The sequence below is a fragment of the Marmota monax genome, unplaced genomic scaffold (assembly GCF_021218885.2).
Source record: "Marmota monax isolate L192 unplaced genomic scaffold, Marmota_monax_Labrador192_F-V1.1 WCK01_AAM20220418_F8-fsc01609, whole genome shotgun sequence".
Classification (NCBI taxonomy): domain Eukaryota; kingdom Metazoa; phylum Chordata; class Mammalia; order Rodentia; family Sciuridae; genus Marmota; species Marmota monax.
Window position 1 is genome coordinate 31,272 of NW_026694588.1, and position 22,048 is coordinate 53,319.

The 22,048-nt window shown below is 32.8% G+C and overlaps 1 protein-coding gene across 3 annotated transcripts in view; it reads left to right on the top strand.

Moving 5' to 3' along the window:
- The window catches only part of LOC124077233 (bifunctional methylenetetrahydrofolate dehydrogenase/cyclohydrolase 2, mitochondrial-like), a 35,807-nt gene extending 17,910 nt beyond the window's left edge, over nucleotides 1-17,897 (top strand). For 2 of the 3 annotated variants that reach the window (XM_046421456.2, XM_046421457.2), the window contains 2 exons: nucleotides 13,812-13,964; nucleotides 15,150-17,897. In XM_046421456.2, the coding sequence (XP_046277412.1) occupies nucleotides 13,812-13,964; nucleotides 15,150-15,265 (269 nt within the window). In that variant the 3' untranslated portion in view covers nucleotides 15,266-17,897. Of the gene's footprint in view, nucleotides 1-13,811; nucleotides 13,965-15,149 lie in introns of those variants that run through there. The other variant, XR_006846572.2, reaches the window with a different exon arrangement.
- Nucleotides 17,898-22,048: the final 4,151 nt, after the last annotated feature.

Consider the following 22,048-nt stretch of genomic DNA (forward strand, 5'->3'; position numbering starts at 1 on the left):
TCAGTAGTGATTAGTGAGAATTTTAAGATGAGTGAGAAGTCTGTTATTCATGTTCCTTTTTTTTTCTCATAAGTAGGCATTTTAGTTGCTTTTAATTTTATTGAGTTATATCTATTATTCTGATGTTCTATTGAAAGTTAAATCTTTTGTGAAGTATATATTTGCATATAGAATTTTTTAAAAAGTGGAACAATGATTCTTTAAAACCAGGAAATAGTGACATCCTTTTCAAGGTAATGACAGGGAAATTATAATATCCACAATCTCGAAGCACAGTGGAATTTTGCTATGAACATTTATCATAGTAGGGGACTTGTTGCACAGTGAATTTTGTTTAAGAGGGTTTAAATTGTATGAACTATGTGAAAGCATTTATATCTAAGCCTAGGAAACAATAATCACTATTTAACACTCACAACCCTTAACACTAGGATCTGTTTTTACCTGTGGATTATAGTTAAGAAAACTGAGGGAAATGAATAACCTATTAAGTTCACAGAGACCAGGGTAGCAGTGTGTGGCCAGAAGAACCAGATACAATGTGCTTCTGACCCCAGTCCTGGTGCCACTAGAAAGCCTCTAAGGCAGGCATTTGGAGATGCTTGCTTACTCTTCCATATTTGCTTATTTTCTGAGAAGCCTACTTCTCACTTGTTTCTGACACGATTAGGTAGAATGGGAAGGCTTAGTCTATATTGTCTTTTTGTACAATATTTTTCAAGTATTTCCTTCATTTATCTAGTTTCAAACATTTGAGAATTAAAATCTTTTGATTACTGTAATAGAATTGAACAGAGAGATGAGAAATAAGTATAGGATTAAATGATTAAATCTAAAGGGGACAAGTTAAAGAGCGGGAGTTTACTCTGTGGATTTAACATAAATAAATATTCTAATAATTAGTAGGTATAAAAGTGTGGATATTGAACCTAATTTGTAAGTGTGGAGAGAGGTATATTGTCTAGAACTTGATCCTTTATTTAGTAGGAAAAAAACTTTTGGTATAATTGTTTTCATAAGATATCATCAAATTTATGTATACAGAATACTTACTATTCTGGTTTTAAAGTTCTTGGTCAGAGCAGTACATTTTAATCATCCAGGACTCTTTCATGTATATAGAGCCATTTATTTTATTTTATTCCTAAATAAGTGGCTTTTAAATTTTAACTTGATTTTTGTTCTAGCATTCTCTCTCTCTCTCTCTCTCTCTCTCTCTCTCTCTCTCTCGGAGAAACCCAAGTTCTATGTTTTAGTATTCAGAACAATTCCACTTAGGGACAGTTGTAGTCAACAATTTATCCCTGAAATCTATCCAGTATCATGGTAGACTCAATGAGTATTAGTGAAGGAATGTTATGAACTGAAGTTTCTTAGTCACTGCTTTTCTATAATTGACCTAAGTGTCATCTATATTTCTACATGAAACAGAGTAGCTATGTCACTGTTTAAGATTTGATAAGACTCTCATACCCACATATCCTTGAAAATTTGCTGCTGTAGTATTCATTATATAGAGAGCATGCTAGAAAAATGCACATTTTATTACTTGAATAAGGATTTGGGCACTGACCCCTTGACTATGTTGGCTACCTTTCAAATATACTAAGGCTCAGTCTTTCCTATCCTCAGGTCTTAGCTTAAATGCCATTGCTTTAGGGAGGCCTTCTTAGGCCATTTATTATCATTATCTATTTGAGAACTGCTTTTTTTTTTCTGTGACAGAGGCAAATGAAGTTTTCCAAATACTCATATCTGCTTGTAATTCCCATTTTCTCTTGGCAATTACCTTGAGCCCATGCAACTTGTGGCTACTGTGAGGCAAAGTGACTTCTTGAGCCAAATTTGGACTGAGATGGTTAAGTGCACTATATTCCTCTCCTACTCCTGATTTTGTTTCAGTGATCTTGGAAGCTGGATGTTACAGGTTATTGTAAATTACAAGAAGTTGGGCAGTGGAATTCTTTTTTTTTTTTTACTTTATTTATTTATTTATGTGGTGCTGAGGATCCAACCCAAGGTCTTGCATGTGCAAGGCAAGTGCTCTATCACTGAGCCATAACTTCAGCCCCGGGCAGTGGAATTCTTATTGGAATTCAATGAATAAATAAGTAGCCTTTTATAAGTGACTGAGATTTGAGATTTTTTTGTAAACTATGAAACTTAAAAATCCAAGAAATTCAACAAACTTTTTTTTTTCCATTTTTTTTATTTGGAAGCTCAACAAACTAAAAGCCCATGAAATATGAAGAAAATTACATCAAACAACACCATAATCAAATTATTCAAAACCACTGGTAGCTAGAAAAAAAACAAAACAAAATCCCCAAGTACTTAAAAGAAACAGGGGTAGGGAAGATATGTAACCTATAGAAAAACACAGAGAATGATGAAAGATTTCTTGTCAGAAACAATGCAAGCAAGAAAATAGTGGAGCATCTTTATCTTCCAAGTATTGAAAGGGAAAAAATAAAAAAGTCCAACAGGGATTCAATACCCAGTGTAAAAAACTTTTTTTTCAAAAGCAAGAAGTAAAACAAACAAAAAACTTTTTTTCCCAGATATACCAGAAAAGGGAGATTCCAGGTAAAGCTAAAAGAATTAATTACTGGTAGTGTTTTCTTTCTAATATAAGAAATATTAAAGGATGTTCTACAGGAAAAAAGGAAATGATACTATACATATATATATATATATATATATATATATATATAGATAGATAGATAGATATAGGTCTATCCAAAGGAATGAAGAGCTCTGGAAATGGTAACTACATGTGTAAATATATATATCTCCCTACTATTTAAATCATTTTAGAAGATAATGTTTAACTAAAAATGAAATCGATACAGCATATGATTTGTAACATAAGTAAAAGTAAAGTGTATGACAAAAATAGCATAAAAGTCAAGAGGGAATGAGTGGTAGAATATTGTTGTTCCATTCTTATACTATATGTGAAGTGATACAGTATCACTTGTTGATATACTATGATGAGTTAAAGATGTACACTGTGAAACCAAAAGCAACCATTAAAATACCACAATAGTTATAGCTGATAAGCCAATAAAAGACAAAAATTATTTTATTATATTATAATAATATATTATTTAATTGTGTCGATATATTAATAATTAGTAATATTAATAATGTTAAATTAATATGTAAATAAAAGACATAAAATACATTATAAATAGGGTTGTCATGAATATTCAATGAACCTAAAGGAAGAAAGATGGAGAAAAGACAGCAAAGAAAACACATAATAATATGATAGTTTTAAACATGTAAAATGTAATGAAAGTAACCCAATAAACATAAGAGGTTGTCAAATTGGATAAAAATCAAGACCTAACTTTATGTTGCTTACAAGAAAAACACTTCAAATGTAAAAACAGAGAGATTAAAAGTAAGAGGATGCTAACATTAATCAAAGGAAAGCTTGAATACTTATGTTAATACCAAGAAAAGCATATTTCAGAATATTTCCAAGGATCAAGAGGTCATTCCGTAGTACTTGAGATTTCAGCTAATCAAAAAGAAATAACAATCTTAATTTAAATGCCTAATAGGAAAGCTTCAATTATGTGAAAACAGACCCAGTGGAATAGTAAGAAAAAGGAAACATCTGAAATTATCACTAGAGGTTTTAAAATATCTCTCTCAATAATTGAGAAAACAAATAGGCATAAAATCAGTATGTATGTAGATTTGAGTATAGTATCAACCCTTTTGATCCTATTAACATTTGTAAAACACTTTCTCCCAAATATCAGAATATACTTTTCTTTTTTCAAGTTCATATGGAATACTTACCAAGACAAACCACATTCTAGGCCATAAACCAAATCTCAGATTTAAAGGACTCATGTCACATGAAGCACATTCTCAGAATACAGTGGAAATAAATTAAAAATCAATAGCAGAAAAATATCTAAAAAACCCTAACAATTGAAAACTAAATAACCTGCTTCTGAATAACCCTTGTGTAAAGGAAAATTACAAATTATTTTAAACTTTTTATGAATACACATACACAAAACACAACATATCAAAATTTATGAGATGCCATTAAAATGGCTCTTAGGGAAAATATATAGAGCACTAAATGCCTATCTTAGAAAAGAATGGTCCCAAATAAATAATCTCTGCTTTTCCTTAAAGATACTACTAAAATTTATTTTGTAGTTAAAACCATTCCACAAAGAAGTCTATATTCAGATAGATTCCCTGTAGAATTCTGTCAAATATTTAGGGAATACAATACAGAGGAAGGAATACTTCCTGACTCATTATAGAGTCCACGATTACCCTTATGCCAAAAACCTGAAAAAGACATTATAAGAAATGAAAACCACAGGTTAGTATTCTTCATAAATATAGATGTAAAATATATTAACAAAAACTTAACAAATGAATCCAACAATATATAAAGGGATCAATTATCATGATAAAATGCATTTTACTCCAGTAATGCAACGTCATTTTCATATTTAGACATAAAACAATGAATTTCATCATATGAACAAAGTAAAAATGAAAACAATCATATTGTCATCTCAATAGATACAGATAAAGTATTTGATAAAAATCCATCATCAATTATCAATAAAGGCTGACAAATAACTAATAATAGAAGAGAACTTCTTCAAGTGAATTAAAGGCATTTATGAAAATTCTGAAGCTATCATAATTATTGATTTTTGAAAGATAGAATATTTTTCTGCTACAGTCAGGAAGAAGTCAAGGATGTCTGCTTTCACCTCCACTTAACTTTGTACTGGAGAGTCTAACTAATGCAATAAGCCAAAAAAAATTAATAAAAGATGACTTAATGTGTATGAAAAAAAATCAATGTCATTTACAAAAAATAAAAAAAAAAAAATTCCCCAAACCTACTAGTACTAATAAGTGAGTTTAGCAAGACTGGAGAATGTAATATTAGTATACAAAAATCAATGCCACCATACTAGCATCAAGCAATCAGATACTGAATTTTTTAAAAAAATATGTAAAATAGCATTAAAATATGAAATCCTTAGACATAAACTTGACAAAGCATGGGGAAAACCTGTACATTGAAATTTAAAGGATGTCTAGAGAGAAACTAGAAACAGCCTAAAGTAATGAATCAAGACACCTTATTTTACACTCAACATTACGATGTCAGATTTCCTCCAATTGTTTGTAGATTCAAGACAAAACCAGTCAAAATATCCTAGTTTTTTGTGGGACATTTTCAAAAGGTGTAAATATACAATTATAATACCAGAAGGAGCCACACCTCACCTGCCACAATAATCACCCAGCACATCAAAACTAGGATGGACTAAGTGGGTTACAGCACTCACAATTCAACCATTTACCTCTAAATATTCCTGAGAAACACAGGAACAAAAGGGGTACACCTTTTATCAAAACCATGATACCATGGAATGGGTGGCTTAACCAACAGAAATTATTTTCTCACAGTTCTGGAGGCTGAAAGTCTGAGATCAGTCACAGATTTTATGAGCAAAAGGAAGACAAATTGAAGACAGCTCACCTGCTTGTGCAACGTAAGCGCCACAGGATGGCAGCATTGAGCAAGCATTTTCCTTCCTTCCTTCCTTCCTTCCTTTCTTCCTTCCTTCCTTCCTTTCTTCCTTCCTTCCATCCTTCCTTCCCCACCCACCCACTCTCTCTCTCTTCCTTTCTTTCATAAAAGTTAATGATTTATACCCATCTCTGAGTAAATCACTGAGATAATTTGCATATTAGTGGGATTGGTTGGTCTTTGTAACCACTTAAGTCCCTTGCTGTTCATACCCAGGTGGAAACCATCCTAAAAGCTTTTTCAGTTGCTCAAATCTATAGAAGTGTGTGTGTGTGTGTGTGTGTGTGTGTGTGTGTGTGTTTTGAGCAGTTGTATTGCAAACTTGTTATATCATCTAACTTGAGATGACTGATTTCTCAAAATATCTTCAAATTCAGGCATTTCTTAAACAGCAGTAGTTACTATTTTTCTTTTTAATATTATGGTTTTTTCTTTACCATGAAACTCTCTTCTGTTTTGAGTATATTTAGCTTGAAATGCTAACAAGGATTTAGTAAAATCACAAGTCCCTATTTATATGGTAGCTCTCTGATCCTCTATTTATCAGGTCAACAAATATTTACCTAGAATCCAATCTATATAACTCTATGGGAGGCACTAGGGGAAACAGATAGTTAGGAAACAATTTGAGACTAACTCATTGTCTTTAAAATATTTGCATGCAAGATCTCCAAAATGTAAAATTTTGTTTTTCTTTTCTCTTGTGTGTTTACAAAGAGCTCATTATCTAAGTCTTTTCCTCTATAGAATGTACATAGCTTTGTAAGTAGTACTGTGCATTTGACAGAATTTACTATATTGGACTGGGGATATAGCTCAGTTGGTAGAGTGCTTCCCTTGAATGCACAAGGCTCTGGGTTAAATCCCCAGCACCACACACACACACACACACACACACACACAAAAGAAGAATTTACTATGTAGAGTTATTAGAGTGCCTAGGAAACAAAGGGCTTGATAAACCAAAGTGTTTTCATTCAACATAGTTTTAGAAGAATAAGGCAATTTTAGGATCTCCATATCCGTACACCTCATCCAAGAGAATCATATAGGGCACAGGTTAGCAATTTTAGCAAAATGTGTAAGTTCCAACTCCAGTAATTTTTTTTTTTTTTAACAGCCTGTGAAGTAAGCCTGTCTGGAAACTTACTGGGCATTTTCTGTGGCTGTAGGAGAGGGAGGCTGAGGAAGGGTGGAGAGCCAGATGCACCCTTTCTGGCCTAGAGAACACCTCCCACTCCACCTCTACGCTGCACAATATTTTCAACTTGGGAGGTGGAGTAGCCCAGTGAGGTTAGAGTCATTTCCCATTCCTTTTCTGTTTCTCTACCTCTAGATGATGAAACAACTACTAAATGATATTGGGCAAGTGGTAGGCACTAGATAAGTATTTTCTGTCTTGAAATCTTGATATAGAAGCCAGTAGAATATTCATCAGTTTGAGAACACTGAGTTAGCTTGAGAACATTGAATTCTATCTCTCATTTACTTCTAGAAAATAATCCATTAAGATACTGTAGTTAAATAGTTTGATTAGACAAACTATTTTAATTTATAAACATTTATTCCGTTAGAATAAATTTCAGAGGGCAAGAATTTTGTCTGTTGGCTCACTTATTATCCTATGCCCTGGGCACATGGAAGATACTTAGTAAATATTTGTTGAGTGAATAAATGAGTGAATTCTCAAAGACTTTATATACACTCTAAGAGTATGGACTTTAATCTATTAGCATAAAATTTTGCCTTTTTTTTCAAGTCCTGAAAGATAGAAATAAAAGGAAAAAACAAAAAAACACAAATCATTCACCTTAAATTTATATTGTAGAATATAACAGTGCAGATGTCTAAAAAGATTATATAGGGCTGTGGTTGTGGCTCAGTGGTAGAACACTTGCCTAGCATGCGTGAGGAGGCAACTGGGTTCGATTCTCAGCACCACATAAAAATAAATGAATAAAATAAAGGTCTGTCAACATCTAAAAAATATTTTTTAAAAAAGATTATATAGGGTCAATAAATCAAGATTCTATGACTGGGACCCCCTGCCCCTGTGAGTTTTTTTTAATATTTTTACAACAAGGATGTCAAAGTATATAGAAAGATAACACAACTTTTCTCCTGGTAGTCTCTTCTTCTAATTGTTCCCAGTTATCCACCAGTATTTTCTTAGTTTTTTTATTTTAAAGTAGAGATAATAATAGTCACTTATTCAGTAAATATTTATTGAGCACCCCTGTTTTTCAGGTACTGTTCTTTGTGGTAGGAATGTATCAGACAAAAATTTCTTCCCTTGTGAATATGTAGTAGGACAGATAAAAATAAATATCATAAATGAGCAACTACATTTTTTAGAAGTTATTGTACTGTGGGAAAAAAGATAATATATTGTGGTGAAAGGGATAAGGGTGTTGGGGAATGGTTGTATTTGTATCCCCCTTTCTAACATTTTATTATAAAAAATTTTAAGCATACAGAAAAATTTAAAAAACAGTATAATGAATACCTATATACCCTCAACCTAGATTCTATAGTTGTTAAAATTTTGCTGTTTCCTTTGTCAAATATTTATCCATCTATTAACCCATCAAACATCTTATTTTTAAAGCATTTAAAGGTAAGAACATACTAATATACCACAAAAACTTCAGTATGTACATTATTAACTATATTCAACATTAAGATTTTTATGTGAAATTATGTATATTGAAATGCACACTCGTAAGTTTATTTTTGCACATATTTTGAAAAATATAAACTCGTACTTAAATTAAACTCTTATGTAACTATCAAAATGTAGAACATTTTCATTAAATGAGAGAGTATTCTCATGCCACTTCCTAGTGATTCCCTCTTCCTACCTTTCATCCTTACCCTAAGGTAACTAGTAATCTTATATTTCCACGTTTACTGTCCATTTGGATATCTTTCTTTCCTGTTTAAATATTTAGCTCATTTTAAGAAATTAAGATACTTATCTTTTAATTATTGAGCTTTTGAAGTTTTTATATATATCTAAATACAAATTCTTTGTCAGATACATATTTTGTAAATATTTCTCACAGTTCTGTTTTCTTAACAGAAAAACCTTAAAATCTTTTGATGAAAATAAAAATTTTAATTTCCTAAAGACTAATTGATTACTTTTTTCATTTATGCTTAAGCATTTTATATTCTAAAAAGTTTTTGCATTTAGAAATAGTGCATTGAAGGCACTTTCACATGTGATATCTTTTAAATGTCATTTACAATTTATGTTAGTCTTATGCAGAATTTTCCTTTCTATCTTTGGAAACTGATAAATAAAATTTCTTCCCTGCTTAAAAAAAAGTTTTTGCTTTAACCCAGCCCATAAAAATATTCTTCTAAGTTTCACTCAGTAACTGTATAGTTTTTAGCTTTTATGCTTAAGTTTATAATCAATTTTCAGTTAATTTTTCTGTATAGTATGAAGCAGGTATTATGATTAGTTCCTCCCACCAACATGGCTTCCCAGGTATTCAAGTACTATTTGTTAATAAGAATTTGATTGCCATGTGTTGTAGTTTGCATCTTTAATGTCTTCCAAAGTCCCATGTATTAAAGGCTTGGTTTACATTCCATGGTGCTACTGGAAGGTATTTTGTCACTGTGAGGAAAAGCTGACTAACACACCATGGTACTTTTGTAAAATATCAAATGACTTTATGAGTATAATTCCAAAACTGGACTCTCAGTTCTGTTCCATAGATCTAATTGTCTATCCTTATGCCAGTGCCACATTTTCTTGTTAATTATAGCTTTTTAGCATAAAAGTGGTGTAATTTTTCTAACTCTGGTAATTTTCAAGATTGTTTTAAATATTCTAAATTCTTTATATCTTCATATATATTTTAGAATCTAATAACAAACCTCATAGGATTATGATCAATATTGTAGTGAAAGCATAGATTCATTTAGGACTCTTGATACAACTTTATTGAGTCTTCTCTTCATAAACATGATATACCCTGAATTTATTAAGGTAAAACTGTTAACAGTATTTTGTAATTCTTGTTATGGAAATCATCCTTAAATTTGAAAAATTTATTCCTAGGGAATTAATAAATTGTAAGCATTAATAAATTTGTAAGCATTATGATTAGTATTGTAAATAGTATTTGTGAATAGTACTGTGAATAGCATTTTTTAAAATTTCATTTTCTAATAGTTTCTGCTTATGGGCAGAAATATAATTGGTTGTACAATGTGATCTTGTTAAAGTGACTTTAATAGTTCTAGTCATTATTTTATAAAATTTGTGGGATACTCAACATAAACATCTATGCTATCTGTAATGAGAGTTTTACTTATTTCTTTCTGAACTCTATGTCTTTTTCTTTAATCTTGTTAGCACTAGGTAAGATCTGCAATAAAACATTAAATAAAAATGTTGGGATTGGATACTCTTCTGATTTTAAGTGAAAAGTTTCAGTATTTTACTACTAAGTATGATGTTAAGTTGCTGGGTTTTTTTGAACATGTCTATAACAAATTGAAGACTTTAAAATTTGTTTCTATTTTAGTGTTTCAAGCTAAAACTTTCATTCATTTGGTGTTGTTCACCTTAAAGGGGCTTCTAGAAGTTTGCTTTCTTTGTGTGTCTGTGGAGATTTTATATACAATGTTTGGGTCTCCTGGGTGTGGCTTCTCCTTTTCCACTGTGGTAGTAGCCCCAAACTTCATCCTTTGATTCCTTAATCAAGTAAGGCTGTGAATTTCTACCCAAATTCCAGCTGTCCTGTAGCTATAAAAACCTCCAAAATAGGAAGTTTCTTCGGTGATATTCCTTTCTTGCAGATATCCACTTCCACCAAATCTGTCTGCTTTTAATGACTCTCCATTTTTTTTGACAGTTGGTTTTATTTAATGATTTTTCCAAAGATTGCAGTTGTTTTCTATGAGATGTTTGATTTAATATAAGCTACTTAACTATTATTAGAAGTAGATCATATATTTTAAAATGGTGTGATCTGAATAGTGGGTGTATTAGTGAAAATGTGTCATGTAGTCGTGTAAGGAAACATTTGAATGAAGGTAATAGTTTAGCTAAGGTGACAAGACAGTTTTTGATTGTTTTTGTTTGTTTGTTTTTAGAAAAAAAAAAAAAAAAAACCTTCCATGACAGAAGGCTGTAGCCAAGGTGGGAAAATGCCTAACTTTTTTGAGGAAGAACAAGGAGACTAGTGTGATGCTAATTGAGAAAAGAGTAGTTAGTGATGAGATCAGATAGATGATTGGGGTTTGGAGTAGTAGAGATCATGAGTGTCCTGTTTACCACTGTAAGGTTATAAAATTGCTTCTGAGAACCAAAAATGTTTTTATAAATACTGTGACAAAACTGGTATTAGTGAATCTTCTAATCATATGTCCTAAGGGTGACTTCAGGTAAGTCATTCAAAATTATGAAACGTATTTATTTCTCTTACTGAAATATCAAAAGGTAAGATTATTAATTGAAAAATATTTGATATTTTTTGCATGTGCTTAGACATATAACATTTAATCCAGTAATAGTGTTGTGTTTGAAGTCTTAGATGAAACAGTACATTTCTTGGGATATGTTAGGGTTATCAAATGTCTTACTAGGAGTTGGGGTGGGAGAGGCCTCTCTTACTTTACTCTTTGAATGGTATTTAACATTATTAGCATTTTTATGACTTCTGTATAATACAGAAGGAAAAGCTGGTTTTATAGCAAAAGGATATAAATTTGAATTCCAGATCCCTTTCTTAGAAATTATCTAAGATTGGCTGAATTTCAAAGTCTTTGATCCTAGGCTTCAAAATAATTAACATTTTCTACCTTAGTCCCCAGTAACTAGGAAAGTCATTATAAATCACTATTTAAATGTAAGGTACGCTAACTCAAATTATTACTATATATTTCACATTACATTAGAAAAAGTAAATCTTTCTTGGCACAGGATGTATGTGAAATTTAATCTACTGCTGACATAACACAGAATTTCATAAAAATGACAAATGAATTGGATTTCTTAATTTTTCTGATCTTAATCTTTTTTCCTCTATTCATATGAAATCCTTCCTTTTAGACTAAATAACCTTAGCTAATTGAATCCTGTGTCATACCATTTGAATGTCCACACATCTGTCTTTTAAAACTACTAACACTTAAGTAGCTCAAGACAAAATTGTTATGGAATAATGATCTAAGGTATGATGTGAGTAGAAGTTAAATAAGTATATAAGAGGACTTTGCTCTCATAAAGATAGTTTGTTAAATTTGAGTCATAAACATTAATTTTTAATGTAATACATTCAGAACCTACTTTTGTGGGTTGTATAAAGTAAAAATCCCTTTTGTTCACGTGGGAATTTCCCTAATGCTGTTTATTAAATAACACATTCTTTATCAGTGGCCCAAAGATTTTTAAAAACGAAGTACAAGAGGTACACAAAGGGTAGGGTATAACTCCGGTAGAACATGTGCTTAGCATACCCAAGACCCTGAGCTGGATGTCCAGGACTAAAAAAAACAAAAACAACCCAACAATAACAACAAAAATGCAAAACAACAAACAAATAAACAAAACCAAGAAAGGAAGGGAAGGAGGCAGGAGTGAGGAAGAAATGAAGGAAGGACACAGAGGGCAGGTCTTTTCAGTGTTCTTTAAGTGAATGCGCAGCACAGAGCTGTAGATGCTAAAAGTCAATGTAGCTCAGGCTTATTGGTAAAATAGCTCTTAAAATCTAAAGACGAGCCCTTTTTGAGTTCTTTTAATAAATGGATCAGCTCATACATATATCATACATATATTAGTAGAGTTTTCACTAATGAACTAACTTGGGCCCTTATTAGAAAATGAGAACTTCAAATATAATTGTTTTTCTTTTAATTTATACAGCCTTTGAATTATTGCAAAAATATCCATATCATGAAACTTCTGCATGACTAAAAAAAGACTCATCACCATCTTCATAATCATCATCATCTTCCAGATTTTAGAAAAATGGAACCATTATTTTTGTCCTCAAATAGTAAATTAAACATGTAATTATTTAAAGTTTTGCTAGAATCTATAATGATCTTCTAGCTTTAGAGAAAATAGATGAGGTTTACCCTGCTCATTATAGAATGAGTGAAGTTATGAAAAATGAAAAACTATTGATGAGAGAGACATTCCAAAGTGTTTCTATTTGAAAGTGATTAAAGTGACTACTTTTATGTTTAATGGAGTTTCGTAGCTTGATGATGGTAAATTGGATATATGTAAAGTAAGGTGGCAGTTGTCATCTTTAGAATACAAAGATGTCAGAAACAAAACATAATTCTTTAAAAACAGTTGGGACTTTGTGCTTTTAGGATTTTTAAAAATATATATATAGGTGGGAAAAAAGAAGAAGAAACATGTATAGATAGAGCTTTTTCCTAGTATATATGATGTCCTGGATTTGATTCCCCAGAAAGCACATGTGCGTGCACAGTCACACACACACACACATACACACACATACACACACACACAGTATAAATGGCATTCATTTTGTAATGGACAAAGAAGTATTTACATACCAAATATGTTAGGCACATGAGTTAATAATTGAGATAAAGGTAAACTAAACGATTCTTCATAAAATAGTAAGAACCTATTTTATGTCAATACTTTTTTAAATGAGATGATTGGTATGCCATATATCACTTGATTAATTCATTATTCAGGTTGTGTTCTTTTCCTTATGCATAGCAAACCATAGTGATATTTTAGATTTGAATGTGTTAATGCTTTATGGAAAGTGTGTGTTGGATATTTGCTTTTTCCTTATGTAACTTAAGAGGAAACTTGAATTAACCATGTGATGGCTATTTTTAACACAATAATAAAGCCCCTTTAATCTGCAGTGCTCAAAGTATTGAATAGAAACCTGTTAACAGAAATGTTTTGTATTAGAGTAAAGTGGGTTTAAATACTCTTAATATGCAAACTTTTTGAGGCAAAGACTCATCAATCCAGCCACTTCTGACCCTATAATAGCATATACTCTAAGAGTCATTAATAACAGCTATTAGTCAAGACCCCCTTGGCTTGCTTTTTGGTGGCAAGGAAAGAGTAAGGGTGTTATATCTTTCCTGGAACTGAACCATAGTGATGTGACTGTTGGTCCCTATATTTCACATTCCATATTTCCACATAAACAGCAATTTTAAAATGAGACCAATTTTATTTATTTTTCAGATCATGTGGATGAGCGAACAATATGCAATGGAATTTCCCCAGAAAAAGATGTGGATGGATTTCATATTATCAATATTGGAAGACTGTGCCTTGATCAGCATTCTCTCATACCTGCCACTGCTGGTGCTGTTTGGGAAATAATTAAAAGAACAGGTTGGTAACTTGGGGTCTGATGGACAGAGGTATTAGGACCTGAAATGAGCATTTGCAGATTGCCTTGATAGAATTACCTTAACCTTGCAAAGTGACGGAAATAATAAGCCACAAAACTTCAGTCTGTAGAAAGGTATAAAATTATAGAAGTCAAAGACCAAATCCAAAATAAAATGGAATGAAGGCCATGTGCCAGGTTATGGGCACTGCAGTTGTAACATGTAGGGAGTAAATTTTCCAAATTGTAGTTTGTTTCCCTACTTTTAAACTATAAATTTCATGCATTTGGATGAAAACTTTTTCAAAATGAGTTATATTTTCCATTAATAAACTAACATGTTGTTCCTATAGAAGCCATGTCTATTGACCTAAGATTTCACTGTAAACATTTGTTCTTCTACTATGCCAGATACAGTCTTGCTCTCACAGACTGCCTGGGAGTGTAGAGATATTTACCTCTATGTTAATTGACCTCAAATTGCTTTGTGTGTTGATGATTTTCCTGCTGCCACCACTATCACCTCCTATCTGGCAACATCTTCTCTATTCTAATCTGCTATTTTCTGAGACAAAATCTCCAAGAGAAAGCAGATCCTGGAATCATACTCTGAAATAATTATACTTAGAAAACCCTAAGTTTCAACTTCTTTATTTTACTTATGAAGAAACTGAGCTCCAAAGAGGTAGAGTATATGAATTTTCAGGCTTTATCTTTTTCATCTTTCTAAGATGGAAAGTTTGGTGCTTCTTTTGTATGGAATGAAGTACATTAGCACTGTGCAAAATCCTTTTTTTTCACTTACTTTATTCCAGCTTTGCTCAAAATTTGATTGCCAGTGAAGCTTGATATTGTTGTACTTGGCTTATTTTGTAATTAGTAGTTAATATATTTTAAGGCTTTGCACTTCTAACTCTTCGAGTGAATCTCAATGTTTAAAATTAATTTGATGGCAACTTGAGGATGTTTGTGGTTTTTAAATGAGGACATAATCAAAGGGAAAGTGACAAATCCAAGAAGCATAAAAATAAATATTTATAAATAATTGAATGTGGGCATGTTAGAAACAAGCTGCGTAAACCCAAATTTAATTAGAACTTTTTAAAGAATGTTTCAGTTGAGTGTTCTGATGCTTAATTTGTTTCTTGTTGTTGATTCTTCATTTAAACCAAACTCTGTATTTTAAGGAATTGAAACATTTGGGAAAAATGTGGTTGTGGCTGGAAGATCCAAGAATGTAGGCATGCCTATTGCCATGCTTTTGCACACTGATGGAGAGCATGAACGGCCAGGAGGTAGGTAGGACCTTGCAGATTCCATGTATTCTTAGATTTTCTTTCATCTTCCATCATCAAGTAAAAATTTAACAATTTGACTTCACATACTTGTGGACATATGCAATTAAAGGTTTCCTTTATTCCTTATCTAATGGTATGAAAGCCTTGAAAGTGATTAAAGAATTGCTGAAAATATGTGGCCCTGTTTTTCTTTTTTTTTTCTCTCTTTTCTTTTGGCTGTATACTTTCTTTAAGTCATTATAGTCATCAAGAAAGGCTGAAAAGTCACAAGATACTTAAAAATCACATGCCTCAGAAAATTATCAGAACCTTGGAAAGTTGGATGTAGATTTCCTAAAATGGCAAGGTCTTAGTACTTTACAAATAATCTAGTTACCTCACTTTATAGACAAGGAAGCTGAAGCTTGGGGTTAACTGATTATCTAGAACAGACAAATAGCCATTAAATTGTGAGTAGTGACACCCCAAGTCTCTAAGAAAGCCCAGGCAAAATGTGATGGTGTTTGAGAGCATGGGGCTACATTCTTTAGGTGCCTGTCATCACACCATCATCCCAGGACCTTGTTTATTTAAATATCCTGATAGCTGTGATAGCTGGATGCTGAGAAGCTCCACAGGAATGAGGATGGGGACAGGGTGAGAAAGAAGTTTAGCAAAAGGGTAATAGGGCATTGTTCATGGTTGCCTGAGTCAGTGTTGTGGACAGAAAACAAAAGGTTACTCATCCCATTGCTTTCTGTTAAATTCTGCATCTTGTTCTAACTTGGATAAAAAACTAATTTCATGTTCTTAATAGAAGTAGTTATTGGTCTGTATTTGTCAAGAAATTTTCAATACTTCCTTTACTGCTTATTTTCTTAATCTTTTTTCCTAGTCTTTGATGTAGTAAGTACTTCATTGGTATAATTCCAAAAATACCAGGGGATTTTCTTGGTTTTCTAATATTAAATCAGAGTGATAGAGATAACATGCTTATGTACAACATACATATTACTATACATAGGTATATACATTTCTTAACATTATAAACCTTGGTGAATTTTAGTTTCTTGATATTAAAATTTTGTGATACTTATTTTAGCATCTTGGCTGACATAATATATATGAAATATTGTTTAAAATATGAAACCAATGAAAAAATAAACCCAATGTTAATGTATTTAAATTGATGAATGATGAAGATTTGAATATTATTTTCCCTTTCTGGGCTAAGGATTTAAATAGTGTCAGAAGTCACTATGTGTGTATAGACATTGTAAATTGGGGTTGGGAGCTTTTAAAAGACTTAGTTTTGAAGAGCTCTCTGAAAGACCACATGTGATAGTACAACAGTTTTCATGATGCCCATGTCCAAGGCTACTTTCCTAGCCTCACTGTTCACTTTTATCTTATTTTATTATGGCTTCCCTATCTCTTAGGTATAATAATTATACTGATTCAGTTTGCCTTCACGTAGTCATTTCTGAGTTAAGCAAGGTAAGATAATGAGGAATATTTAACTAGGTATACTACAATTTTGACTAAAAGCCAGTTAGTATGTTTTTCATTATTTTCAACATTTTCTTGTCTTTTCTAATCAATAACATAATAACCAACATTGTGTAGTTTCATGTTTTTCTCAGTACTTTTTTGTGAACTATCTCATTTTTTTCAATAACTAGTATATATTAACATTATTTACATCTTTGTAGCTAAAGGAAATGAGCTTTAGAAACTTTGTAGGACATGCCCAAGGCCCCAGGAGCAAATGGGGTTCAGAGTTGGGAGCTGGTGCTGATGTTATGGTTGGAAGGGAAGAACTGGAGTCAGACTCTTTTGTTGCCACGCTTGTGACCCTGGGCAAGTTATTTAATTGGTGTAGACCTCCTCTTTTTCATCTGTAGAATGCAAATAATGTTATCATCCATTTCACTTGGTTATTGTGAAAATTAAATGAGAAAAAAATTAAAGGAGATATAAATGTTAAGTGCTAATAATAGTGCCTCACACACAGTAAGTTAAGTTGCTACAAGTAGCTGTGGCTGTAGCTATTGTTTCGATCATATGCTTAATAACCTGTTATGATTCCAGCCATAAAGTGTAACATAACATGATCTGAGGTTAATGATATGTTTTTACCTTTATTTGAAATTTTATTTTCTTTTTCTGCTAAGTTTTTTATTTGCTGTTTTTAGATCATATCTAGTTTTTTTGTGATAATTTGAATAAAAAGACTTTATAAAAGCTTACAAAGTATTTGATTAGAAATGTAACATTCTAATATGCCAAATAAGACTTTTTACAGTGTGTACTTTTTTATATAAACATCAGTGTATTACATGCTTATTTCTTGTTGAGTTTCAATTTGGAATTAGTTATTTGCCTACAAAATACCTGAGAAAATCAATTTACTCCTCTTTAATGCAATTTTAGACTAGTAATCCTACTGCATATAATTTTATTATATATGGATTATTTATAGGTACATACATGTATAGTAAAAATAGCTATGTAAGTATGAGAAAGATAAGCATGAATTAATGGTAGTAATGAGCTCTGAAGAGTGAATTGTAGGATATAAACATATTACTTTAAAAAATATCTTATACATTGTATAATGAAATATTCTCATTTGAAACATATTAAAAATTGAATAAATGTGGATTTAGTTTTATTGCTGGTTATAAACAGACAGTTAAACTTACCTTTATTATCATGGTACCTAAGTGCCGTTATTGAAAGCAAAAATAAATGAAACAGGGAACAGACCTCAATGGATCAGCAAGCTTTCTTTATTAAGCAACAAAATGGCACATTTTCAGGGGAGAACATGGCAACTGGTTACAAGAAGGGTCTGATTTTTGTAGGGTTTAAGTGAGACTTAATCACCATATCAGCATGGGTAGTGAGACTTAACCATATAGATTTAATTATAGCAGAATATGTCAGGTGAGCAGTCAGGGAAATAGTTGTAGAAGGAGAAATTGTGAAAGTTCAGAGCCCATTGTTTCCTGAATTCCTCGGGACCCATTGTCCTCCTTTCTTCTTGGGAGTTGTTGTTTCCCCTTTTCCCTGGGGGTTGTTTTCCTTATCCTTCAGTTATAATTATAGCATCTAAAATATAACAAATATTACAAAAAATGTTTCCAAAACAGATATTTAATCTCATGAATATTTAATAGGACTGTGGTGACATATATTATTAATATGATGAATTGTTAAGAGCTGCTTACTGAAGATTTTGAGTCTGTGGGAAAGTTAATATTTCAATGTCCGTGTCTGGTAGAGCAGTAATTATGTGCAGTGAGTGACTCCATGTGCATTGTTAACTAATGGAGATAATGAAGGAGGATTAACTCTGCAAATTCATATCTATAGAACTTGTTCTACTGACATGAACAAAGTTAAGCATTCAGCTCATGCTGTGTATTTCTTTGCCAGAAGAGATTCAAAACCCTAATCATTCATTTTTGTCTGAAAGCCAAAGATAATTGCTGTAAAAGAAAAATGGCCAAATCATAATTTAGCTGATTCATAAGTGTCTACCATTGGCTAGCTTTTTTTTTTTTTTTTAAAGTTTGGATATTAAATACATGGACCTCAGATGTTTTGTGAAGAAAAACTTCTTTTAATTCTCCTGGGGCGTGAAACATTTAAAATGAAGACGTGCTAAAATCTTGAAGTAAAAGAGTAGGGCAGACTAATACTCAACCCTCAGAGGAAGCAAGGACAGAGATTCCCTCCTGCTGAGGACAGGCTATTTACAGAAAGCTCTGTAGGGGACTGGGCATTTGAGCCATTATGTAGCTTAAAGACAGAAGGTGAGAGATGGTTCTTCTTCTCCTAGAACTGTGGTCTTGATGGTAGTGATGGGGCATGAAGGGACATGATATAAAAGTAGGGTAAATTTAAACTATGGATATTCAGTGGTACAAAACAAAATATTTTTGTGGATGCCCATGGTAAAGGGAACTGATATAAAGTGATCAACAGTGGAAAGTCTCTTCTTAGCTCTACTAATTATTAGGCTGTTTGAATAGCTTCGTGACCATTAGTAGATCACTGTGTATTCTTTTTTTTTTTTTTTTTTAAGAGAGAGAATCTTTTTTGTAGATGGACACAACACAATGCCTTTATTTTTATGTGGTGCTGAGAATGGAACCTGGGTCCCGCCCTTACTAGGGGATTGCTCTACCACTGAGCCACAATCCCAGCCCAATCACTGTGTATTCTTGAGGCTTCTTTGTAGTGACCTACCCAGTTCACCTTGGAACTGGTGGAAACTGAATACCATTGCTTTAGCCCATTGTCTGTTTTTAGCTTTACCATGAGAAAGGAAGAGAGAAACTTTGCAATGTCTTTAAAACAGTTTTTCTTCTTTCAAGATAACACAGTGCCCTAATGACCAAGGAATTATTGTCACCCAAGGAATTAAGATTTTATTTTGAATTCTTTTAGAGTAAGTTACTCTCTCTGTATTGTTAATCTTATGCATGCTATCTCCTGTGAATAAGTCCCTCTAAATGGTCACAATATGGGTTACATCGTCCTCCTTTAACTAAAAGGTTGTGGCATCAGTGCAGGAACACTTTTTAAAGAGTATTTGCAAGACCAGCAAAGAAAGCACAACTTCTTATTTGTTTACAGTCCTATAAGCCTGGTAATATGTATTTTTTCCCCAGTACTGGAGATTGAATCTAGGACCACATACATGCTAGGCAAGCATTCTACCACTGAGTTACAGCCCCAGCCCCTTTTTATTTGATCTTGAGACAAGGTCTTGATAAATTGCAGAGGCTGGCCTTGAACTTGTGATTCTTTTGAGTAGCTGGAATTACAGTGTATACCACCATACCTGCTGGTGAGATTTTTTTATTTCACTCAGCTGATATTCATTCAGTACTTAATCTCTGTGAATCACTGTGGGATACAGCAGTGTAAAAAACTTTGTCGTCTATTTTCAGAAGCTGCCTCTTCAGGACTCATGCTTGGTAGGCATGTTTTCTCCATGTGCTGGCTCTGCATTGACATCCACTTTTACAGTTGTGCCTACCTTCTGTTGTGATTTCTGTATAGCAGGCCTTTTTCTTCAAGAGTTCCACAATCTAAATGGAAAACCACATGAGTTTTTGCCCCCTGAATGCCTTTCCTTTGTGAAATTTGGCTTCAGTTTTGAAAATGAATATTTTTGCCAGCCTAGGAGCATTATCCCCCACTGACAGAGGTAGTAGTAACTCAGTGGTGGATGCTTGGGGCACTGCAGTGTGATGCAAGTGGTATGTGTGATTAAGCTCTGCCCAGTGGCAGGCTGGGTCAACACTGTTAGGTTTCAAGAGAGGAGACAAGTAGGAACGCCTAGGAATGCAGGAGTCACGCAAAGTGTTCACACCACCAGAACTGAGGCTCTTCTTCTTACTGTAGCAGAGTGAAGTGGGATGTTTGCTGCCTCTTATGGAAGGAAGCATTTGCAAACTGGGGCAGGGATGATGGCAGGCATTTAAGTCTCTGCTACTCCTATCCCAAGGTGAAAATTACTCTTAACAAGCTATTGGGAATATTTTATTTTGTGATGCTTCCATGTTGATTAGACTTTACTAAATTACAACTTTGAGTCTGAGTAGTTGAATTAGTGGAAAAGTAATAATGATTGTTCTAGACTCATTATCTAAATTGAATAATAGGAGCACATTTTTATTTTCAATGTTTCATAAATTTAGTTAGCTAGTATCTGGTAAATACTATACTTGGAAAATAGATATTCTCATCAGAAAACTGGAACTATTATACTACTAAAATTTAAATCTTATTTAAAATATAAAGCAAAGTCCAAAACTTTCTCTTTCCCTTTCATTTTCTCTATTACTTAAGAGTACTAGATATTTATTGTATTAGCAGAAGGAAGCATCCCTTTTCTAATGTCCATGAGCCTCATTGTTTAAAGGACCACTAATAAGGGTATATATTCCACTTCTATCTACCTTTCTCGTGTCGCTCTCTCCCCATCTTATATTGAAGTTTCATAAAAGTACAAACACACCATCTCTTTCATACCTACTTGTGGTTACAGATCCTGTTCCCTTTGCATGGAATCCCATTTCCCATCACACACTTCCTTTCTTCCCACCTCTCACCATTTCTTCAGATGCAGCTCAAATCTAACTTTTGTGCTTTGGGTATGATGCCATCACGACACTTAACATATAGCATATTGATTATCTTACCTGTTCACTTCTCATATACACATAGTAAATGTAAACTTCTTGACAAATGTTTTTACAGTCTTTTTGTATTGCTGAAATTTACTGAGGGGCTTCATGTGTAATAATGGATTGAGTCAGTCAGTCAATAAAATTCTGTTCTGCTTTCTATGTGCCAAATACCATGCCAGCATTGAAGAAAATATGACTACAGGTTAGGGTTTAAAATATGACACTTTTGGGGCTGGGGATGTGGTAGCATGCTCGCCTGGCATGCCTGCGGCCCGGGTTGTGTCCACCGAAAACTAAAAAATAAATATTAAAAAATTTTCTCTCTCTCTCTTTAAAAAGAAAATAAAAAAAAAAAATAAAATATGACACTTTGTTTATTAAAAAAAAATCTCAGTATGCAGACAGATGCTGGGAGCCATTAGCCAAGCAGGTATGACAATTTCCTTGCCAGCGTACCCCATGTTGCTTAGAGGAAGGACTCGTGGAAATGGACTTGCCTTGGACATTTACAGTGACATTGCATGTATGTTTGAGAAAGGTGACCTTGCTCAAGGACCAGGGCGGATCCCGGTTTAGGGTTCTCCTTGGGTTTAGGGCGGT